This window comes from Panthera pardus, unplaced genomic scaffold (assembly GCF_024362965.1).
Source record: "Panthera pardus isolate Hobbes unplaced genomic scaffold, ASM2436296v1 HiC_scaffold_16, whole genome shotgun sequence".
Classification (NCBI taxonomy): Eukaryota; Metazoa; Chordata; class Mammalia; order Carnivora; family Felidae; genus Panthera; species Panthera pardus.
Window position 1 is genome coordinate 8,283,999 of NW_026526721.1, and position 22,255 is coordinate 8,306,253.

General features: G+C 38.8%; 1 protein-coding gene across 11 annotated transcripts in view; it reads right to left on the bottom strand.

The window, feature by feature from the left end:
• Positions 1 to 22,255, bottom strand: part of TTC3 (tetratricopeptide repeat domain 3) — a 127,592-nt gene that overhangs the window by 22,986 nt on the left and 82,351 nt on the right. For 10 of the 11 annotated variants that reach the window (XM_019420323.2, XM_019420325.2, XM_019420321.2 and 7 more), the window contains 4 exons: positions 21,441 to 21,605; positions 15,825 to 16,896; positions 14,828 to 14,893; positions 9,777 to 9,926 (listed from right to left, as the gene is read on the bottom strand). In XM_019420323.2, coding sequence (XP_019275868.2) covers positions 9,777 to 9,926; positions 14,828 to 14,893; positions 15,825 to 16,896; positions 21,441 to 21,605 — 1,453 coding nt within the window. The remainder of the gene's footprint in view (positions 1 to 9,776; positions 9,927 to 14,827; positions 14,894 to 15,824; positions 16,897 to 21,440; positions 21,606 to 22,255) is intronic. The other variant, XM_019420319.2, reaches the window with a different exon arrangement.

Here is a 22,255-nt window from a genome sequence, read left to right on the forward strand (position 1 = left end):
GTTACGTTTTAATAACAATCCATACCGTATGTATATATATATGCACACACATGCACACTGAAAGAGAACTGCCCTTTCGGAGATGCTTTCTGATATTTTTAATCTATTCAATTATTGAAAACAATTCCAGTCACCACCATTAAACTGATTTCATAGCCCATTATTATAACCCTTAATGTTAAAAACTACGTTAGACGAAGGTAGAACTTCTTAAAAATTTCACTGTAATAGTCCAAGTGAGAGACAATAAGGATTATGGTAGGGATGATAAAAAGAAATAAATGAAATTTTAAAAGAAGAGGACAGATAAGACCATATGTCTAAGTGGGATATAAGACCTAAAGCAGAAGTTGTGACCTAAAGAAGAGTTACGGGCACCTGGGTGGCGCAGTTGGTTAAGTGGCCAACTTTGGCTCAGGCCACAATCTCAGAGTTTGTGAGTTCGAGCCCCACGTTGGGCTCTGTGCTGACAGCTCAGAGCCTGGAGCCTGATTGAGATTCTGTGTCTTCCTCTCTCTCTGCCCCTCCCTCACTCATGCTGTCTCTCTCTCAAAAATAAACATTTAAAAAAATTGAAAAAAAAAATAAGTTGACAGAGTTAAAGATAGGTTTCTACCTTTGATGAACAGTTAAAAATCCCATTAACAAAAAAGAGCACAGAAGATGTACTAGGCTAGGAAGCATGAAAACAGACACATTAACCTAGATATGGATGTTTAAATAAATCTGTGAATAAATATGTGAGAACCCATAATTTTGACCCTGTAGTCATTTTTAAAAATCTTTTTACTTTTGAGTGAGAGAGAAAGAGGGAGTGCGAGTGAGCAGGGGAGAGGGATAGAGTGGGGGAGAGAGAGAATCTTAAGCAGGCTCCACGCTCAGTGTGGAGTCTGACAGGGGGCTCGATCTCAGGACCCTGAGCTGGAAACTTAACCGACTGAGCCACCCAGGCACCCCAGGCCCTGCAGTCAGTTTGATGGGACAGAGCAGAAATTTCTAAGCGTTTGACAAAGACTAGAAATCAAAGGAATAAAAATACTGAATTCAAACAGCTTTTCAACATAACCATTTAGAAAGAAACAACATTCTTCTGAGTCTTATTTGTCTATACAACAGACACTTCTATTCTAACAGGCTGTTCTAGCACAAGAACAGCACACAATCAAGTCAGGTATGCTTTGTTCCCCAAAACAGCCTTTCCCAATATGGGCAAGTCCCACCCTATTCCAAATCCGCTGACCAGTTGGTTGGTTGTAACCTGGAATGCATTTCCCCATGAAAAGCCATGTTAGAAATGTCAGTTAAATGTCCACCAGTTCGTTCCAGGATGCACCTGGTTACACTGTGAACTGGATGCAAGGAGGTCTACAGGGTTCAGAGGGCAAGTCCTCAGACCATGAGAGTCTATTTATAGAAGACACGGTCTTATCCTGGGTGCTGGGAGCAGAGACGTGGTGCAGGGAAGGCAAAGGGGAAAGTGCAGAATCTCCCCTGAAACCTGCTCGAAAGAGTCCTGTCTGTAGTAGCCTCCGCCTTCCTTCTGACATTTGTTCCATCCTCCAAGGACCCTTCTGCAACACCCTCAAGTTTCACTGGACCCCTGATTTAAGTGCCCCTGACAGAGGGTATGTCAGCCTCCTAAGCACATACTTCAAACACCCTTTCCTTTCCTTCAGGTCTCTCAGCACTCAGAGCCCCTCACCGCACTCGGGGATTCTGAAGAACCCCTTCAGCTCACCTAGAAGTGTTCACACTTCACTCTCTAGCCTAAATGACTCTCACCTAGAGGCGGTCTACAAACATGCTTTATCTGGCAAGTTCAATGGTTTCTCCTTGCTTTTTAATGTTTGTTTGTTTGTTTTTTTAATGTTTATTTATTTTTGAGAGAGAGAGAGAGAGAGAGCATGAGCAGGGGAGGGACAGAGAAAGGGAGACAGAGAATCTAAAGCAGGCTCCAGTCTCCTAACCATCAGCACAGAGCCTGACACGGGGCTCAAACTCACAAACTGTGAGATCGTGACTTGAGACGAAGTCGGATGCTTAACCGACTGAGCCACCCAGGTGCTCCCAGGCTTTACTTTTACAAATGCTTCACATCTATTATCAAACTTCATCTTTCCTAACAGCCTGTGGGTAGCCGAGTGGGCAAGGCTGACTTTTTTATGGATAAGAAAATGGGAGGCGGAAGGGGTGCCTGGGTGGCTCAGTCGGTTAAGCGTCCAATGGTTTGTGGGACTGAGCCCTGAGTCGGGCTCTGTGCTGGCAACATGGAACCTGCATGGGATTCTGTCTCCTTCTCTGCCTCTCCCCCGCATGCTCTCTCAAAATAAATAATAAAAAAGACAAAATAAAAAGAATGCTAAGTAGGTAAAGAAAACAAAATAAAAAGATAAAAACGGTAATACAGAACCAGAAGTGAGAGTAATATAAAAGTAAATGGCATGAGGCGTTAGCCATTCTTTAGAAAGAGCATTAAAACTTTTCTGGTAGACAAAATCCGAGGAAACAGAGTGAGCTATACCCACAAAATAAAAACAAGTTTGCTGCACAAAGAAGCCCAGGTAGTGAAAGCAGAGCGAAACAACTTCTTAGGGCCTCATAAAGAGGACGCTGCAGAAAAGTCCCGAAAGACGAGCAGAGCCTGCTTATACTGAAGGGAGCATCCAATACATTTTGTCAGATGAAACAATGGATAATATCCTCAACCACATATTAGCAAATATTCAAGCAACAATCTTCACGGAAGTGCAGGCCTGATGTTCTCTGATGTAGGCGGACACAGAATATGCAGCCACAATTCACTAAACCCAGTTAACCCAGTTCTTTGGTGCTCAAATGCACATTGTTTGATAACATCAGCAGAACTATTCTGTACATTGAGATTCAAAGATGACAACAGTTTAAGGGTGCCTGGATGGCTCCAGTTGGTTGGGCGGCCGACTACAGCTCAGATCATGATCTCACAGTCTGTGAGTTCGAGCCCTGCATCGGGCTCTGTGCTGACAGCACAGAGCCTGGAGCCTGCTTCTGATTCTGTGTCTCCCTCTCTCTGCCCCTTCCCTGCTTGCTCTCTGTCTCTCTCTCTCTCAAAAATAAACATTAAAAAAAAAATTAAAAGATGACAACAGTTTGGTGGGGGAAGTATGCATAAATGATAATTACTACACCACACACAAAAATTAACTCAAAATGGTCATAGACCTAAATGGAGGAGCTAAAATTATACAACTCTTAGAAGAAAATACAGAAGTAAATCTTGATGACCCTAGATTACAAGGTTTCTAAAATAGGACATCAAAAATAAACAACAAAAGAAAAAAGTGGACGATACTGAAATAAAAAACTGTGCTGCAAATCATGCCATCAGGAAGCTGAAATGACAACCCGCAAAATGGAGATCGGACAAATATATTTTCAAGTATGGAAGATGGGAGAAAATATTTAGAAGTCATATATTTAACTAGCAATTTGCACCCAGATTAAACATATATGAAATGCTTAAGACAAATAATCCAATTAATAAACAGACAAAAAATTGGACAGACATTTCTCCAAAGAAGATATATAAATAGACAATAAGGACATGAAAAGATGCTCCACACCACTGGCCTTTAGGGAAATGCAGATCAAAAGCACAATGAGAAATGACTTCATACCCATTAGGATGGCTACAATCAAAAAGATGGTTGATACTAAGCATTAATGAGAATGTGGAGAAGCTGGAACCCTCATACACTCTACTCGTGGGGATGTTAGCTTCTACAACTATTTTCGAACAGTCTGGCAGTTTCTCAAGCAGTTAAATATGGAGTCAGTGTATGACCCAGCAGTTCTGCTCCTAAGCATATTCCCTCAAGAAATGAAAACATATGGTGGTGCCTGGGTGTCTCAGTTGGTTAAGTGTCTGGCTCTTGGTTTCGGCTCAGGTCATGATCTCACGGTTCGTGAGTTTGAGCCCCGCGTTAGGCTCCGTGCTGACAGTGCAGACCCTGCTTGGAATGCTCTCTCTCCCTCTCAAAATAAATAAATAAACTTAAAAAAAAAAAAAAAAAGAAATGAAAACATATGCCCACAGATATTCATGGCAGATATTCACAGCAGCATTATTCATACAGTCGAAAAGTAGAAAAAAAACCCCATCAACTGATGAGTGGATAAATGTGGCACTGCCATTCAATAGAATATTACTCAGCAGTAAAATGGAATGAAGTACTGACATGTGTTACATGGGTGGATGTACATGGATGTACCTTGAAAACATTATGCTAAGTGAAAGCAAGCAGTCACAAAAGACCACACAGAGTGTGACTCCACTTATATAAAATGCCCAGAATAGGCAGATCCATACAGTATATGAGTGGTTGCCTAGGGCGGTGGGAGGGAGGAGAATGGAGAGTTACTGACAGTGGGTATGAGATTTCTTCTGAAGGTGATGAAAACGTTCTGAACTTAGACTGTGGTGATGGCTGTGCAACTGTGTACGTGTACCACAAACACAGAACTGTATACTTTAAATGGGTGAGTTTTATGGTAAATGAATTATATCTCAACAAAAATGTTAACAAAAATAGTCACTGGATAATATAGTGAGGTATTTATTATTACCATTGCATTAATAAGGACCTTGAACCAAAGCTGAGGTTACCATCAGCAACTGCTCCCTTAAGAAAGTGATGCCTGAGCTAGGTGGACCCAAAAAATGAGAAGTGAGCCAGGCTTGGAGAGAAAGAAGGCCACTTGAGGCAGAAGAAACAGTGCTAGGAAAAGAGCCAAAAGTGAAAAAAATCACAGGACAAATGCTATCCAGTAAGTATAGAGGATAATGCAGAGAACTAACTAGTAAAGGAGAAGGTAGATGATGGAGGGTCGGCACCAATCATGGAAGGGTTTTTAAACTCTTGGTTAACTACTGAATGTTAGTGAATTTTGGTGCTGACCTACTATGGCAGAGGGATAGCATTCACAGTCCCATCCTTATCTACACCCTTTGTCATGGGGCCATCCAGGTTCCTTCCATAAAGAGCAGTCTCTTTTCTCTACCCCTGAATCTGGGCTGGCTATGTGACTTGCTTTATCTAATGGGATATTAGCAGACCTGACGTCAGCAGAGGCCTGAAAATTTCTTGTGTGACCATCCCTGCTTGTCCTTGCACTTACTGGAAGAAGAAAGACACATAGAGCAGAGCTGGTTGCCCCAATCATCCCAGCTGAGGCCATTCTAGATCATTCCATAGCCAGGTGACCCCACGTATATGAGCAAGTAAGCCAAGAACAACAGAACTTCAGCTGATCCAAAGGTGAAACAGTCCAGCCCAGCCTAACTGGGATAAACCAATCCACAGACTCACACACTTACCATTTACTATTATAGGTCACTAAGGTTTTGTGGGTGGTGGTTAGTCAGCATTATTATGGCAGCAATTAACTGACACATCCATACTGCTTGTGAAGTGCTGAGAAATATTTTTCAAACGGTTATGGAACGGACATTCTCTTAGGGGAGGACAAAAGCAAGGGATCTAGAGCTTGACACTTACTAACTGTTCTGCCACTTAGTACTGGTATGACTTTCAGCAAGTTGCATTAGCTGCTCCTGCCTCCATATCCTAACAGTAAAATGGAGAAAATGCTAGTGTACTATGTAACATTAGTATATTATGATTGTTTGAGATTAAATAATCCATGTAAAAAATTTACAACTGAGTCTGCCACATAATGAGCTACATAAAGGTTAGATCATAAACGCTGAACTCAGGGTGCCTACATGGTTCAGTTAGTTAAGCGTCTGACTCTTGATCTCGGCTCAGGTCATGATCTCACGATTCGTGGGATCAAATCCCACGTCAGACTTCATGCTGACAGAGCAGAGCCTGCTTGGGATTCTTTCCCTCTCTCTCTGCCCCTCCCCTGCTTACTTCCCCCCAAAGTAAATAAACTTAAAAAAAAAAAAAAAAAAAAAAGGCCGAGGGGCACCTGGGTGGCTCAGTCGGTTAAGTGTGTCCGACTGTCGATTTTAGCTCAGGTCACGATCCCATGGTTTGTGGGATCAAGCCCCATTCAGGCAGCATGCTGACAGTGAGGAGCCTGCTTGTGCTCTCGCTCTCTCTCTCAAAATAAATAAATAAACTTAAAAAAAAAAAGGCTGAAGTTGGCAAAGGTCATGACTGAACGAACAGGAGAACCCCACCTCTACACAGATGTGGGCTGAGGAATTTTTGGCAGGCAGGGCCCAAGATTCTGTTTTGATGTAAAAATAGGACAAAGTTTTAAAATTCTACTCCATTAACGTATTCTAGGTCAAAATTATTTTGATTATGTTTTAAGAGCCAAAGTCAACTTAAATACCCATCTTAGCTATATGAAAATCTCATTAAAGTACCTTAAGAACAGGGGAGACGAGCAATGATTGCTTAATTGGGTACAACAGGGTTTCTTTTTGGCGTTATGACAATGGTTCTGGAATTAGATAGTGTTAATGGTCATATAACATTGTGAGTATACTGAAAACCACTGAATTACATACTTTGTAATGAATAAAATGATGAATTTTATCTTAATAAATTAAAAAGAACATAAACCCGTGAGCAATACTGCAGTCAGTTATGATCTGCCAACTGCAAGTTAGAGGTAAAACCAACAGGAGATTCTGGCCTTAGAACAGGTATTTTCCTCCGACATAACAGATAACCGGCCTAAATAACTATTAAGGCCATCCTAGCTCATGATAATAAAACCCCATCAGCTATATACAATAGCTAGCTCAGATTTTTATTGATGCTTTTTATATGCCAAGCACTCTTTAACTGCTTTGTAAACAATTTTTCTCAGTAGGGGCATGAGCGGCATTTTGGGTGGGACAACTCTTCCTTCTAACTATACTTAGTATCTCTGGACAACACACCCTCGTCCAACCACCCCTGTGAGTCCTCAAAAACCTACGAAGTACAGATTGTATTACTAACGAGGAAGCTGAGGGTCAAAGAGGTTAAGTAAACTAAGGTAACAGAGGTATCAGATGGTAGTGCTGGAGTTCAACCTAGGCAGCCTTCCTGATGCCTGAGCTCGGAAACATGATTTGCTATCGCTTGTCTAGAGTGCAAAGGGTGGTTGTACCTAGTATGTGGTATCAACCAACTTTCAAGTAGAAGTATTAGCTGATGACCTCAGTGATCTAAAGAGTCCAAGACCATGGGAAAGATCAATAAAAGCCACACATTTCTTTTTATGTTTATAAAAGATTTCTCCACAAGCTAATTATGAACACAATCATGATTAATAAAGAAATGGCCACAGCTACATCGCATCGGCTCCTGTATAGACAACAACCTAAAAACTCAGATGAGCAATTTATTCTGACAGGACACGGGCCTACATTTTACATGGGAAATCTAACAACCCAACAGGCCTAAAACTGGGGGACTAAATAATGGCTTTTTTAAAAAACAGACCGACTACACTCTTAGGACCCCCCCCCACTTGAAAGCAGACCTGAGCCTCAGTGAAGTTAAAAAAGCACATTAAAAGCCCAGTCCCAGTCAGAGCTGCGGCTCCCTAGCAGCCCTCCACCCGAGGTGACTGAGTCACTGTGAATTTCTTGGTCAAGTATAGAAAGAAAGGAAGATGCCTTGAGAAACTGCACAAATGCAGGACCCAGTCAGACCAGCAGTTTATAAAGCTGGACAAGCCTCTGCCAGAGAGAAGCAAAGCTCACTCACCGGAAGCCCAAGTGGCAGAGTCTGAAAATCTGCTCTCATCACTTAATCAGGTGGCCATAAGCATTCTCCTATGGATTTAGTAAAACTGAATTTTACTGAGGTAATAGAAAGCTTATAAAAATATTTTATTTTGTTAAGCCCCCAGACAGCCTACTCAAATTAGTGTTCTATGAGTGACTACTGTGCAGGGTTTTATTTTTGCTCCTTTTCTCCTCTCCCAATCAGAAGATCTCATTCAACCAGGCAACTGACCAGAAAGTCTGGTTTCTTCAATTGCTCTCACCCTTCAAATCTCCCCTGTCTCACCCCAAGTGAAGACAAGTTATAACAGGAACGTGGTAACCATTACAACAGCAGTATTTTAACAGCTACCTTTACAAACTGACCCTTTTGTTCTGGGTGTGCTTAAATACCGATAATACCCTGATTAAAATCCCACTAAGCTAATTTTCTTCTATTTAATATGCTACCACAGTTACTGATCCAGACTGCTGGAACAAATTCTTACCTTTTTTGTGTTTAATTGAAGTATACTTGACATACCATGTTGAATTTGTTTCAGGTGTGTAAGACAGTGAATTGACAATTCTAAAAATTAGGCAATGCTTACCACGATAAGTGTAAATCCTTCCTTTCTTAAATTAACTAACATCCACTTGTTATGCCTGTACAGAAGACCTCAGGTTTTAAAAAGAAACACGCTAAGATTCCTTTACATCTATAATTCATTTCCCCACCAATTCAGTGTGCCTTGCCACTAATTAATTCCAATAGCCAGTTACCTGTAACTGTAATCCATCTTAGCTGATGGAATTCAAGGTCAATTCAAGATGGTCTAGGTGATTTTGCAGATCGAATATGCCTAAGCTTCATGTGTCAGTCTTACATTTCCTTCAGAGTAAGGTGATGACAATAGTAGTAGTAATAACAGTGGCAGAGGCAATACTTACAGAGCCCTTACACAATACACAGCTGTAAGTACTTTACAAGTATTAATCTACCCCTGTGAAATGGGAGCTATTGTCACCCAAAATTTCCAGATACGAAACTAAAGCACAAAGAAGTTAAGTGACTTGCCCAAGATGAGAACTGGTACGGAATCAAGCTTGAATCTGAACCCAGTTGGTCGGACCCCAAGGCTCACACTATGAATCACTAATGCTACACTGCCTCTCAATATAAACAAGGATTAACTTAGAACTTAGTCACCAGAAAAATTAAAACTAGAACTACCCTACAACCCAGCAATTACACTACAGGTGTTTATCCAACGGATACAGGTGTGCTGTTTCAAAGGGACACATGCACCCCAGTGTTTATAGCAGCACTATTAACAACAGCCAAAGCATGGAAAAAGCCCAAATGTCCATCAATGGATGGATGGATGAAGATGTAAGATATATATATATATGGAATATTACTTGACAATCAAAAAGAATGCAATCTTGCCACTTGCGACTAAGTGGATGGAACTAGAGGGTATTATGCTAAGTGAAATTAGTCAGAGAAAGACAAATATCATAGGACTTCGCTGATATGAAGACTTTAAGAGACAAAACAGATGAACCTAAGGGAAGTGAAGCAAAAATAATAAAAAATAGGGAGGGGAACAAAACATAAGAGACTCTTGAATATGGAGAACAAACAGAGGGTTACTGGAGGGGCTGTGGGAGGGGGGATGGGCTAAATGGGTAAAGGGCTTTAAGGAATCTACTCCTGAAATCATTGTTGCACCATATGCTAACTTGGATGTAAATTAAAAAACAAACAAACAAAAATCTCAGTCACCAGAAAACAGATTTATTAAAGAAGCAACTGAGTATAAATAAACGAAAACCCAGATTCACAGCCCTTTTCTTACAAGGCAACATATAGCAGAAGTTCTAAAACACTGCAAAAACACTGCTACTTTAATGTCATACAGAAATTTAAAAAAGCATTATTAAGAAAAAATCCGTTGTTCAGCCAACAATGCTGCTGACTCAGCTAACTGAGGCTACTAAAGTACAGACCTCCTGATCATGCCACATGCTACTAAAGAGAAGTTTCGGACAGAATTACCTTGTTTTCTTCTGAGTTCCTTTTCAACTTTTCTTCCATGTCCTTGGTCTCTTCCGAGACCTTGAGTTTAATCTGCTCATAATTTTCACATGCTTCCTTAAGCTGCTCTTGTAAAACCTGGTACTCCTTCTCAATCTGTGAAAGATCTCCCTAAAAGTTACAAAATTATCTGTTAAAATAGTTTAAAATACCCTTTTCTCATCTTGTTCCAAACAGTCTCTTAAAATAAACAGAAGAGAAAAAGAGGCAGATGAAAATTTACAAGGGAAATGTCATGATAATTCAAGAATTAAAACCTCCTAAACAGTGGTTAGCAAAGCCAACTCTTTTTAAAGTACAATTATTCATATTACTGTAACTCATAATGAAACATTTCAATCTGTCCTATAATTAGTTCTGAATATTTGTCTTAAAAGGGTTCAGTATTACTAAATCAATAGTGTGATGTGAATATCGTTCTCCATGATTAACATCAAGAACTATTTATTAGGTTTAAAAAGCTGTATGTACATATGCATTTTAGATATGAACAAAACATATTAACTTTGACCCTACTTTTAAGTGTTTCAAATGGACAGTTGTAAAAATGACAAGTTAAAATATTATCAATGGTTTCCAGTTATGTAACTATCTCTTGGACCAGCTTAAAAAGCAAAAGCAAAAACAGAAGCATATTGAATGTGAAATATTGTCCAACAAGAAATGTTATTTACGTGTTTTTAAAAACCTTTCCTTCTGAAAAAAATAAATAAAAATAAAAACCTTTCATTCTGAAGGGAGACTGGGCGGCTTAGTCGGTTAAACGTTGGATTTGAGCTCAGGTCATGATCTGGCAGTCTGTTGAGTTTGAGCTCTGGACTGGGCTCTGTGTCTCAGCCTGGAGCCTGCTTTGGATTCTGTCTCCCTTTCTCTCTCTGTCCCGCCCCCACTCGTGCTCTTTGTTTCACTCTCTCCCAAAAATAAACAAACATCTAAAAAAATTTAAAAAACCTTTCATTCTGCTGAGACAGTCAGCAATCACACCTGTGTGTCTGAAAGGCGTCTGGGTGGGCTGGCAAGTCCGCCCAGTCGCGGCTGACTGCTCTCCCCAGGGCCTTAGTGGCCAAGCCTGGAACTCTATCCCAGGGGCACAAACCTAGGTCTATCTTCCCCCACCTCCTGCACCTCAGCATCTTCCAAGTTTAAAAAAAAAGCAGAGAATCAAGGTTTTGAAATTCAGTGATTTATCAGTTAGAGAACTATGAGCTGTGACCAGAGTGACCACACATGTCAGTCTGTTTTGAGTGTCCCAATTTTTATTTGTCCAGACTAAAAGTTTGGCAGCATGAATAGAGAGTCCACGTTTAAATAATAAATTAAATGGTCAACCCCACTACGACCCAGGAGAAAGACTTTGTGGTTTTAGACCTTAGTTACCTCTATGTTCATTCTCAATTCAGCAAAAGAATCACAATGAATGAACAACTTATTATTATGTATCAATTTATACGCCCAAGTCACCAAAGGAACAAGAAGTTATAGCCATCTCTATGTTATCACATACAAACTTCACCACAATTCTGTAAGAACATTATTCACACCTTTTAGAGATCAGAAAACCAAAGTTGAGAGAAATCCGGCAACTTCTTAAAGCCCCTGAGGAAAAGCAACAGTGCTGGGGATTAACTGCAAGTCTCACTGGTGGAGAAGCCAACACTCAGCCACGCTGATGATAAGGTCCTGAAACTAACTGCTAATTTAACAAGTGTTTTTGAATTCTCCCAATACTGATGAAAAAATGTGAGGGTGAAGAGCATACCTGGTTTAGAACTCAGTATGCTCTAAGAACTCAACACCAGATATGCTATACGCAAAAATGTTCACTACAGCACTGTCCGTATGCCTGAAAAGCTGACACAATCTAAATGTTCAACAGTAAGAAACTAATCAAATAAACTATCATATTCATACAATAGAATACCAAGTCTGCGTTAAACATGATGGTAAAAATCTATATTTACTGACATGGAAAAAATCCATAACATATAAATACCGAAAATTTTAAACACAACATATAAGCTACAATCCTATCTTTTAAAAAGAATTGCTATCGCTTCTCGGCCTTTTGGCTAAGATCAAGTGTAAAAAGAATTGCTTACTTAAATGTAAATGTTAAAATAAGGCCTAAGGGCTGCACATCAAAATGTAAATAAGGGAGAAGGCAACATAGATGATTTTTAATTTCTCCTCCATAATTTTCAGTATTGTTCATTAAAAAAATTAAGAGTTCTACATTTTTTTTTTAAATGTCATTTTTGAGACAGAGAGAGAGAGAGAGAGAGAGAGAGTGTGTGTGTGTGTGTGTGTGTGTGTGTGAGTGAGTGAGTGTGGGGGAGGGGCAGAGAGAGAGGGAGACACAGAATCCAAAGCAGGCCCCAGGCTCTGAGCTGTCATCAGACACTTAACTGACTGAGCCACCCAGGCACCCCATTACATTACTTTTTTAATTGGCCAAAACTATAAAGCTATTTGTACCAAGCATAGCAACACAATCTAACCTTACTTCTTCCTACTTAATTATCTATCTGGTCTTGTAAACCATTCCATATCAGTAATAATAAAATTGCTGGACTATAATTCACTTAATGAGTCTAATACTGATGGATATTTAGGTTGTATTCAATTTTTTGCTGCCACTAACGCAGATGAAACAAATATGCAAATACCCTTGTTCACTGGTCTCTATACATATATAGGAGTGCAGGTAAATTCCCAATTGCCATCCCCAGAAATTTACATTTTTACATTCTTTCAACAGTGCATAAATGACTTTCTTATTTCAGGTGGAGCTGGGCATCTTTTTATATGTTTAAAAAATCATCCTTATTTTATTGTGGATTGTCTATTCACATCCATTCCCATTTTTGCATTAATCTTTCCCTGATTAATTTACAGAAACTTTGTACATTAAACAAGGCAATTAGTTCTCTATCTGTCCCTATACCGCAAATAATTTTCCTAGTTTGTCATTAGTGTTTTGACATCATGTGTCTATTTGTCCATATACAAATACATGCTATGCATATGTACACACAGATTATATATGTGTATATATAAACAGATACTCTTTGTTATACTGTTTATTAATCTCATGAAAAAAATTTCCCTTTTTTTTCTAGGTAAATTGTGGATCTGCTTTTTAATACTGAAATCTTTGATCTGTCTGGAATTTACTTTGGTATGTGGAAATAAGGTGGGGACCCAAATTAATTTCTTCTAGACAGGCAACCCGTTTCTCCTAATACCACATATTTAATAAACTACTTTCTGTTCACTAATACCATTTTTATTTATTATACCTTAAGTTTCTATTTTCTTTTGTTCTATTGTCTCTTATTTTAACGTCCTATTTATGTGCTAAAATAGATTCATATTGTATTTCGCTATCTAGATGCACAACTCCCTTTCTTGTAATTTCTTCTCCTTGGGCATTCCTGATGCTTACTTTTCTATGTGAAGTTCAGAATCAATTTGTCCAGTTTCAGATAAACCCTGTGCAGGAGGCAGCCACCAAGGTGGCCCTCAAGATCCTCACCTCTTGGTATTTATACCCTTGTACAATCCTCCTCTACAACGTATCAGGGTTTTTGGGTTGGTCTGTGTGACTAAGAGAATACATAAGAAGTGATAGAAAGTGGCTTTCTAAAGTAGGTCATGAATGCTATTGCTACTTCTACCTTGGATCAACCACTCTGGGGAAAGCCAAGCCCCATGAGGACATGAGGACACTCAAGTGGTCCTACATGGAGGCCCACAGGCAAGGAACTGAAGCCCCCATCAATAGTCAGCAGCAACTTGTTAGCTGTGTGAGTGAGCCATCTTGGAAACAGAACCTCCAACCCCAGTTACTCCTTGCAGATGGCTAGATGAGCCCTGGTCTATATCTTGGCTGCAAGTCCTCAGCAATCTCCAGAACCATCAGCTGAACCGCTCAATTGCTGACTCAGAAGCTGTGAGATCATAAATGTTTATTGTCGTTTTAAGGCACTAGGTTTTAAGGTAATTTGTTATGTAGCAACAGGTAACTAACACATGTTGTTCATGATTGTACTGGAACTGTGTTAAAAGCTTTAGGGACAACCAGTCTCTTCACAATAATGGACCTTCCTATTCAATACTTTTCATTTACGTAAGTCTTTTGTGCGTTTCTCAGTAGCATTTTAAAGTTTTCTTTCATAGATTTAACTATTTTATCTTTTGGTTACTATTAAAAATGGAATTTTATCTTCTAGTATACTTTGCAACAGATTGTTGTTTATGTACGGAAAAGTATTCTATCCAATCACCTTTCTGAATTCTCTTAGAGTTTGGTATTGCATTTTCACTTGATTGTTTTTTAATCTTCCAGATACACAATGTTAGCCTCCGTAAGAAAGAATACTACACCTCCTCTTTTACAATCTTACTTCTCTTAATTTTGTCAGTTGCTATCTCCAGGATAATAAAATACTAGTGGTCATGTTTCACCTAAAAGGGAGATGAAGGCTTTGGCTTGAGAAAAAGATATTAGCATGTGGAGAAGTATTCATCTTTCCCCATATTATTATGAGTTTTAGATGAGAAGGGGAATTGAATTTATCTAATACCTTTCAGGAACTATGGAGTTGGCCAAATAACTTTTCTTAAGATACATTAACACAATATATTATATTAATAGCTTTTCTAACTGAATCATTCTTATAATGGTGAAGGTTTTTATTATAAAACTTTCTGTATCATTCACATTAATAAGCTCTTATATATAAATTAATAGAGGCTCATTATACCAGTTAAAACAATAAAGCCATTATACTTTGAAATAAATAAGCTAGGGAAAAAACACTTTTGCTTCTGCCTCTTTCCCAAATTCAATAAAAACAATTTTTTTTTTTGTCATGTTCTAAAGCTTATTGCATGGTAACATTTTATATGGAATTAGCAGATTCCAAAATAGTTCTAGTTCATCATTGCCATCTAGTTATAATAATGAAAACTAAAAAACCTTTAAATAGTCTAATACAATTCTGACTCACCTGTTGTGCCTCAAAAGGATCATATGGCTCAGTATTGACCTCTTGATGTGTTATATTCCAGGACACCTTTGGGGAAAAACAAATAATTCCATTAAGCTCAATTCCTGTGGTAAAATAAATCCATTATGTAATGACATTTTAAGACATGCTCACAATTTTTTCGAGGTGTGTTTTATTTATTTTTCTCCAATTTCAATAACTCACACTTTCTACAAATTCTTGTATTAGGAAAGAGCTATCATGTAGAATTGGTAAAAATGAAAATGATTTTGGTTTATTACTCTAACATGTGCTTTCAGAGCTTTCTAGAAAACAGAAAACATAATGAGGAGGGGGATAATCCAACAAGGGTCTAATGAATTCATGCCCGATAAAGTGAACTACAGAACATAAACTTATTCTCATGCTTGTTAGTAACTTTTATTCACATCTCTTTTGTTTCTCTCCACCTGGTTGTCTTTTTAGAGAAACTGGTTTTCGTAAAAGAAACTGGTCACATGTAGCCCAGACTCTGTTTTTTGGGGCCACCTGTGCCAAAAGCATATTTCCTTTCATTCTCCATACAGTAAGTCTATGGGGGCAAGCACCCCACGTTGTGAGGTTTCCTGGTCTAGCTCTAACTGGGTAGGTAGGCTGGTGTGTCAGGGCTTCAATACCAGGATGTGCAAGTGCTACAGAAGTAACTACATCATCCTCAATGGTGCCATTATTAATCATTAACGTGATGGCTCCATCTGCTGATTCCTCTATCTCATTTCTCAACTGGTACAAAACTTGGTTAGGGAAGAAGGGTATTATTTACTAGACCCAAAAATTCTTTCTGAATTACTGATCATGCCCTACAAACGGGTTCATATTTTTAAAACATTTCCAGGCAAAAGCTTTCATAACCATTATAAAGTCAATAATTTAAAAGAATTTTAGTAAATGGCAAAGAAAGATGAAAAGGAAAATTTAACTTCAGTATTGAGATTACTTTTTTCTATTTAGGTCTTACCTGTATAGCAGCCATTTGTCTATGTGGAATATTTGTTACTTCGTCGGTACTTTCTAGATTTACTTCCCACTTGTTGGCAGAATTTCCACAGTGACCTTCATGGCTGTTAGACCCACTGAGGGCTGTACCGTCACCATTTGTGCTGCACTGTGTCTTTACTGATACTTCCAAAGATTCCTGAAGGATCTGTGTTTTAGGGGCAATCTCGTTACCAGGAGGAGTATTCTCAGCATTCAAATGAGGACCCTCAAAACATACAGCAGCACTTTCATCTGGTCTGTCACTGGCTACAAACGATGGCGCCACTGGTACTGATCTTTGCAGCTGATATTCAGAAGGAACGTTGGCTAGAGGTGTATAAATGTTAGTGTACTGGGGCAAACTGGGTAACACGTTCATATATGTTGGTGGTGTCTGGGTAATGTCAAATCCCCGAAAGGGGAGGTATGTACAGTATCCTGTGACCAAATGGGATTGAGACCAGTAGGTTGGTTTCACATCCTCAGAGGCTGGTTTGGGAGAATTACAGGATACTTGCTTGTGACCGGCATCCTCAGACACTGATGTGGGAGAATCAAAAGAGACCTCCTTGGGCTTCTCATCATCCTCAGAAACTGATCTAGAAGAATTATCAGACACTGGTTTCGGCTTCACAGCTTCACAGGTTGGTTGGGGAGAATTAGCAGATACAGGTTTGGGCTTCACGTCCTCAGAAGCTGGTGCCGAAGATAACTCAGACACTGGTTTGGACTTTACATCTGGTTTAAATTCCCTCGCGGTTGGATTCAGTGGTAGTTTAACTCGTAAATACTCCCCTGTTTTTGAAATTTCTTCCACTTTTGTCTTAATGTTTTTCTTCTTTCTCTTTTTCTTAAGCCGTAATGCAACTTTCTTCAATGCAATACAGTTGTCAATCACAACAAAACGAGGACATCCCAAGAGAAAAGATTTCAAACCTCCGGCTTTTTCTAGTATTTGCCGAGTTTCTTCTGGGAAGAATTCATATTCTTCAGAGAACATTTTATTATTCATGTCCAAGGGACCATGCTCTTCCAACAACTGAGAGAAATAACTTGGAAAAAATTTATGTTTACATGTTATTACAAGGAAGTACTTAAACATGTTCTTTTGAAAAAAGTGTTTCCCCCAAAATTCTCCCAAAGAAAAATACTATTTCACTTCCAACTGATCTCAACACCTCCCCAACAAACATATTATACTCATATTAAATCTGACAAAAGCTATATGCAATCAGTGATACTCTAGAAGCAAAATTTTGTTTACCCTTGGAGAATAATCCTTAAAAAATTTGTTGGGAAAAAAACCAAAAAGGGATTAAAAAGTTATTTCATAAATTTCAATTACATAATTATACAATCTATTTTAAAAGTAATGAAAAGAAAATTTATTCAAGAAAAATAACAAGAGTATCAGTAACAAGAATGTCAAATGAGAAGAAATCAAATTTCATTAAAATCCTATTGGAATTTACATACAGTAAAACTCAACATTTTTCTGTTTAGGAATATGCAATGATTCAGAAGTACTGAAACTAATCATGTCTGATCAATAAACCAATACAAACAAAACAAAAAATCAAATACATCAATATAGCAGAGGATCAGACACACATAATGGGGTGATCCCTTAATCTACATCCAGTCCTAGACTGGGGTGCACTCCAGTTAAGGGGCTATTTTCTTTTCCCATTCTTGTGTCAGGCTCCAAGAGCCTTCCTCTTCCATTAGAATCTGGTATTCAGTCTATAACAATGGCATAACTAGCAACCAAGACACATACTATGCAATTTCAAAGAAATAGAGCCTCCACATTTTTTCCACTGCCTAAGTAGCAATGAATTTTTCAAACATTGAGGCAGGACAAAATTTAACAAGGGTCCCCAGCCCAAAGGGAAAGCGTGTTATAAACCATATTGTGAATAAAATTTTTATAGTTGCTATTATTTGAAACGCAACACAAAAATGAACTTTAACTCTATTTATACATCTTTCTAGCCCTGAAAAATCATCTCTGTAAGGGAAACACTGGGTCCAAAATAGCATAAATATGACTTCTTTATAACCAGTGTCTTACAGGGGTTAGCAACCATCCATTGACGCACAGAACAGTGGTACTGGTATGGCTGTTCGGCAGACATGAAAGAGGCCAAAGCTCTAATGAAAGATGCTAGATACAACTGAAACAAGGAGGCTGACTCCACTTCTGCCAAGTTAAACAAGATGCATCTCTCTCATCATTGCTCCTGTTCAAAGTCTCAGACTCTAAAAGGGATAGTGTTCCTGCACTTCAGAACCAGAGGTAAAAACGGCACACTACATGAGACAGCAGTTTAAACAAACAAAAACCTAACTATACCAGAAAGATTAATAGTTCTTATGTTGTTATCTCATATATGCAAGTACATGTTTACTCGCGTACATATATTTTCACACTTGGATAGGGACCATCAGGGTCTGAAATGGTCATGGCTGGCCTTCCATAGTGCCATTACAGGCCACTGAAGGCACAGGGGCACGGGACAGGATGAAGAAAACATTTGGGAAAGCATTCCCACCCTAGTATGCTGGCAGTGGTCCTTTGACAAATCACTGTTTTGTAGAAGCTCATGATTCTTCCCTCACAAAGTCATTCTCTTTACAACACAGTGTGATCAGACCAATGATGCAGCTCTCTTGCTACTTGCAAGCTGTGCGAAAGGACTGTGTCTTCTACTTTGTCTGCAATCTTCCACAGTGCTTAATCCTAAGTGGTTAAATAAATCGTGGCTGACTAATTAATACCACGAAAGAGGTGGTAGGAAAAGCTAAGTGCAGAACGCTACCCAGTGAAATACAATTCCCTTCAACTATCTAAAATCATAAATTGTTAGAACTAGAAGAGGGTCAAGTCAATTATACACCAATCAGTCTAATCTCCAGCTTCACAGTGGAATACGTGAGTCAGGATAAAATTAACAGCAGTTATCCCAATATTCTGGATTCCTTGCGTAATATTTTTTTTTCTACTCTAACACTCTTGTCATACACAAAATTTTAGTTTCATTTTTCTTTCTTTTACCCACTGGCCACTAAAAGAAATCATTCTTTTTTTTTTTTTTTAAGTTTTATTCATTTATTCATTTATTCATTTAAGTAATCTCTGCACCCAACATGAGGATCGAACTCACGACCTCGAGATCAAGAACCACACGCTCCTCCGACTGAGCCAGACAGGCACCCCTAAAAGAAATCGTTCTTAAGCTCATCATCACATGTCTACTTTTGAAAATTCAGAGAAAGAATTGTTTTGAGGTGTAACTTCCTGTAAGTTTTTGACTTTAAAGTTTTATCTCAAAATACATCAGCCTATTTTCTTCCTCATAAAGTTGTTTAATTTCCTCCCACTTGTAACAGTAATAAATTCTTTAAGAAGCAAGGTCCTGACAATGACACAGTTTAGCTTCAGTTTCAGATGCTTGAAGCAAAGCCTACCATATTTTAAGAAATACTAGTGTAGTTTTATAGCTGTTTCCATGGGGTCATCCAGGAGTTTTCTGGAAATATGATATGCTCAGCATTTCAACTCTAAAGAAAAACCATAGGGGCGCCTGGGTGGCTCAGCCGGTTGGGTATCTGACTTTGGCTCAGGTCATGATCTCATGGTCAGTGAGTTCGAGCCCCGCATCGGGCTCTGTGCTGACGGCTCGGAGCCTAGAGCCTGCTTTGGATTCTGTGTCTCCCTCTCTCTCTGCCCCTCCCCCACTCACGCTCTGTCTCTGTCAAAAAATGAATAAACATTAAAAAAAAATTTAAAGAAAAACCATAAAGAAGGGCCTGGGAGCATAACCAGACTGAAAAGGAAAGAAGCAACTGGGGAAAACAGAAGCAAGGACTAAACTATGGATGAGTAACAGGTTTTCTGCGAGAATAACCAGGTCTTAAATTAATTTCCTATTGCAGATCTTAACCCTCAATTTCTCTTCTTAAGGAAGGTAGCATGCACTACTTAGTAATACCAAGCTCAAAATGGTAACTGCTTGCTAGATTTTCCTGAACCCTTTACTCCATTATTTCATCTACCCTACTCAGACTCGTTGATTTCATATTCACATTTCAATCCCAAAGTAACAGCCAAAGTTATTTAAAAAGAAAAGTCTGTTTCTCTTGTATCATGTCAATGTCAGGAAGACAAGTCTCCCGTACAATACAGAGATACAAGGTCCTGTTACCTTTACTATCATTCCAGCAGAACACCTGTCACCTCAGCAGAAGTAATAATGGGATCCTGGTATCCTCATTACCCAATAAAAGGGCAACACTTTGACAAGCTACATTACTTGTCACTGGACTTAGGAGATGCTAAACAACAGCATCCATCAGCAAAAGAACAATGAGATCAAATAATAATAGGACTCCTTGTCAAATGTAGAACTCCCCCCTTATCCACAAGAGAGATGTTCCACAACCCCGGGATGCCTGAAACCACAGATAGTACTGAGCCCTATACTATTTTTTCCTACACATATATACCTATGATAAAGTTTAAGTTATAAATTAGGTGCAATAAGAAATTAACAGCAATAACTAAAAATAAAATAGAACAGTTACAATAATATACTGTAATATAAGTTACGTGAATGTGGTCTCTCTCTCAAAATTTTATTGCACTATCCTCACTCAATTCTTGCAATGATAGGAGATAAAATGCCTCTGTGATGAGATGAAGTGAGGTGAGTGACACAGGCACTGTGACGTAACATTAGGCTACTACTGACCTTCTGACACCACGTCAGAAGGAGTATCATCTGCTTCCGGACTGCGGATGACCACAGGTAAGTGAAACCTCAGAAAGCGAAACCAAGGATAAGGGAGGAGTACTGTATACCCTGGAATTCATGATGAAAGATATGGCTGGAAACTTTTACAGTCCTATCAGCACATACCAGGGTCAGTTTCAGAGACAGAAAATATCTATATTAGCAGCTCAAACTGACAAAACCAATTATTAGTAGTATTCTGAATTTATTTATTTATTTTATTTACTTTACTTATCTATCTATCTATCTATCTATCTATCTATCTATCTATCTATCTATCTATCTATCTACTTATAAAAGGTCCTGGCTGCCCTCAAGTACCAGAGCCTGGGTCCAGCCAGACCACTGTGGTTATTTTGTTTTTTAAATGTTTATTTATTTATTTTGAGAAGAGGGAGGGTGGGAGGGAGAGACAGGGGGAGAGAGAGGGAGTGAGAGAGGGCGAGAGAGTGGGGGGAGAGAGAATCTCAGACAGACTCTGTGCTGTCAGTGTAGAGCCCGATGTGGGGCTCCAATCATCTCAAGAATGGTGAGATCATGACCTGAGCTGAAACCAAGAGTTGGGACACTCAACCAACAGAGCCACGCAGGTGCTCCAGGATTCTAAATTTAAAATTAAAAACCCTCAGTTAACTTTGTGCACTACACGACAAAAGCCATAAAAATACTTTCCTTCCCCACTTTGTAAGCCAATAAATGATTCCTTTAATAAGCAAAAGGGACACAAATTAAACAACCTGCAATCTTTAACTGGCAGCTTCAGTATGAAATAATACTAGTAGGAATGTTAAACTACTTACTCATACAGAGTTGAACATTTTTGTTTTGGGTTAATGTCCCACAGCTTCTTATTACGGACAACATATTCACTGCTGTGCTGTTCATAGATAGCTTCAAATTCTTCTACATCTTGCCGAAGGTGGTCAGGTACCACAAATGGGCCTGCAGAATTTGGATTGCGTCTGCTGATTAAAAAAAGAAATTTTTTTTGTGAGTCCTAAACTTTGAGATGACCCAGAATATTTAAATTAAAACAAAGATAGTAACATACGACTCAGCCTTACAATGCAAAAAAACACTACCAGATAATTAAATGCAGAAAAGTTACCCGTGTGTGTGTGTGTGTGTGTGTGTGCGCGTGTGTAGACATTTATAAACCGTGTGTGTGTGTGTGTGTGTGTGTGTGTGTGTGTATACATTTATAAACCTCCAAGGAAGCACTTTTAACTAACTACTTACTCTTGATCCCAAGAACAAATTTTTTGAAACTCCTGGTTTTAAAAGTATCAATGTTATATTAATTGTAACTTGTTAAAGATTTTGTTATAACTGCTATTAATTTAAGCTAAAGTGAGATTGGAACCAGTAAAACACTTAACAAAAAGATTCTTTTGCTAAAGTGTACGATTTTGCATTCTAAAAAGATGTAGCAGTTTGTGAGTTCTAAAACAAGACTACCAGGTTTAATCCTGGCTCAGACATGTACAAGCTTCAGGTTCTTAGGCACTCAACTACACTGTGCATGAATCCCCTTATCTGTAAAATGTACATAATAACAGTACTTATCTCCCAGGGTGAAGAGTATATTCAATGAATTTGTATATGTAAAGCCCTG